The following is a 1471-nucleotide window of genomic DNA, read 5'->3' on the forward strand; positions in this document are numbered from 1 at the left end:
GATGCTGTACCTGTACGTCATGCTGATGCATCATCCCACAGGTTGGCTGGACACCACTGCACTGGGCCTGCCAAAACGGTCGTGTCAAGGTGGTGGAGATGCTGTTGAAGCACGGTGTTGATGCTAAAGCCCAGAACTACGTCAGTACAGTACCTCCCTCTTCTTCCCTTTACCCCCCCTATGATGGTGCACCTGTACCCCATGATGATGATGATGATGATGCTGTACGTCATGCTGATGCATCATCCCACAGTATGGCTATACACCACTGCACATGGCCTGCGGTAACGGTCATGTCGAGGTGGTGGAGATGCTGTTGCAGTACGGTGCTGATGCTAAAGCCGAGGACGACGTCAGTACAGTACCTCCCTCTTCCCCCCTTTACCCCTCTGGCTGCTGCTCCTGCTCCCGCTGCCCCGTCGCCTTTGCCCCCGTCCCTCCTCTCCGCTACACCCTGCCCATCCGTGCGCGCCCGTTCTCCACCCCTGGCTCCTTTGCTTCTTTCCCGCTATCCCTCTTCTTCCCCCGTTTTGCGTCCGCCCGTTGTCGGTGCTCCCCGCGCCCCACTTGTCTCTTCCGCCTGCCGTTTTCGCTCTCCCCTTTTTCTGATCCATCCCCAACCCCTTGCCATCACGCCTCTGCCTCCCTCGCTCGCCCAAGCGGCTCTCGGTGACCGCGCCTTGACTTTTGCCCCCGGCACACGCGCCTTTTCCTTTTTTTTTTTTTTCCTCTCTCCAAGCGCGCCTCCGTTCGGACCCCTGCTACCTGCCCGCACCATTTGCACACCACTCGCGCGTCTGGCGTCTTCGGCCCACTTCAAAGCATTGTCACCTCGCCTTTGTTATGTAAAAGCAAATGCGCGTGCTGCCCACCTCACACGCTCCAATCACATGTTCTCAGCATGGCAAAACGCCCCTTGATCTCGGACGTCAATACGGGCATGGCGACAAGCTGGAGCCCGTGTTTGCTGCTCACGAGGCTCGCCTATCACAACCATCCGCACCCCTCGCTCCGCCCACGCCGGCACCGCCTCCCGCCTGGCTACCGCCTCTGCCCACCACCCCCACCCTCGAGGTGAGCCTGCTCCCCGATCTTGTTTTCCCAATGCATTTACTACCCCAATTCCCACGGCCTCATCCAACCTAATCACGACCAATGGCACCACGCAACCCTCCATTAGACCACGGCCTCTGTTGTGGTGGCGGTGGAAAAGTGGCTCAAGCCGCTCTTGCCCACGCGCACCACCAGCCATACTCTCCCCCACCTCGATGCCTTTATCAGAGGTGCCGCCAAACAAAACCCCAATCTTGCAACGGTCGTTGCTTCCATCCGCAAAACCATCGATGAAGCTCGACCAGAGTTTCCCGTCATGGATTGGGCTGCCTTCCAGACGACTACCACCCAGGCTCTCAACACACTCGACCAGGCACTGGCAGCGCCCGAAGCGTTAAGCAACCGCTTGAAGCAATTG

At 58.9% G+C, this 1471-nt stretch overlaps 1 protein-coding gene across 1 annotated transcript in view; it reads left to right on the forward strand.

The window, feature by feature from the left end:
• Nucleotides 1–1471, forward strand: part of MONBRDRAFT_12739 (uncharacterized protein) — a gene marked incomplete at both ends in the record, with an annotated part of 23811 nt that overhangs the window by 13174 nt on the left and 9166 nt on the right. The window contains 3 exons of the mRNA XM_001750600.1: nt 42–140; nt 254–352; nt 901–1074. Coding sequence (XP_001750652.1) covers nt 42–140; nt 254–352; nt 901–1074 — 372 coding nt within the window. The remainder of the gene's footprint in view (nt 1–41; nt 141–253; nt 353–900; nt 1075–1471) is intronic.

This window comes from Monosiga brevicollis, genomic scaffold, assembly GCF_000002865.3.
Source record: "Monosiga brevicollis MX1 MONBRscaffold_44 genomic scaffold, whole genome shotgun sequence".
In the NCBI taxonomy this organism is placed as follows: Eukaryota; class Choanoflagellata; order Craspedida; family Salpingoecidae; genus Monosiga; species Monosiga brevicollis.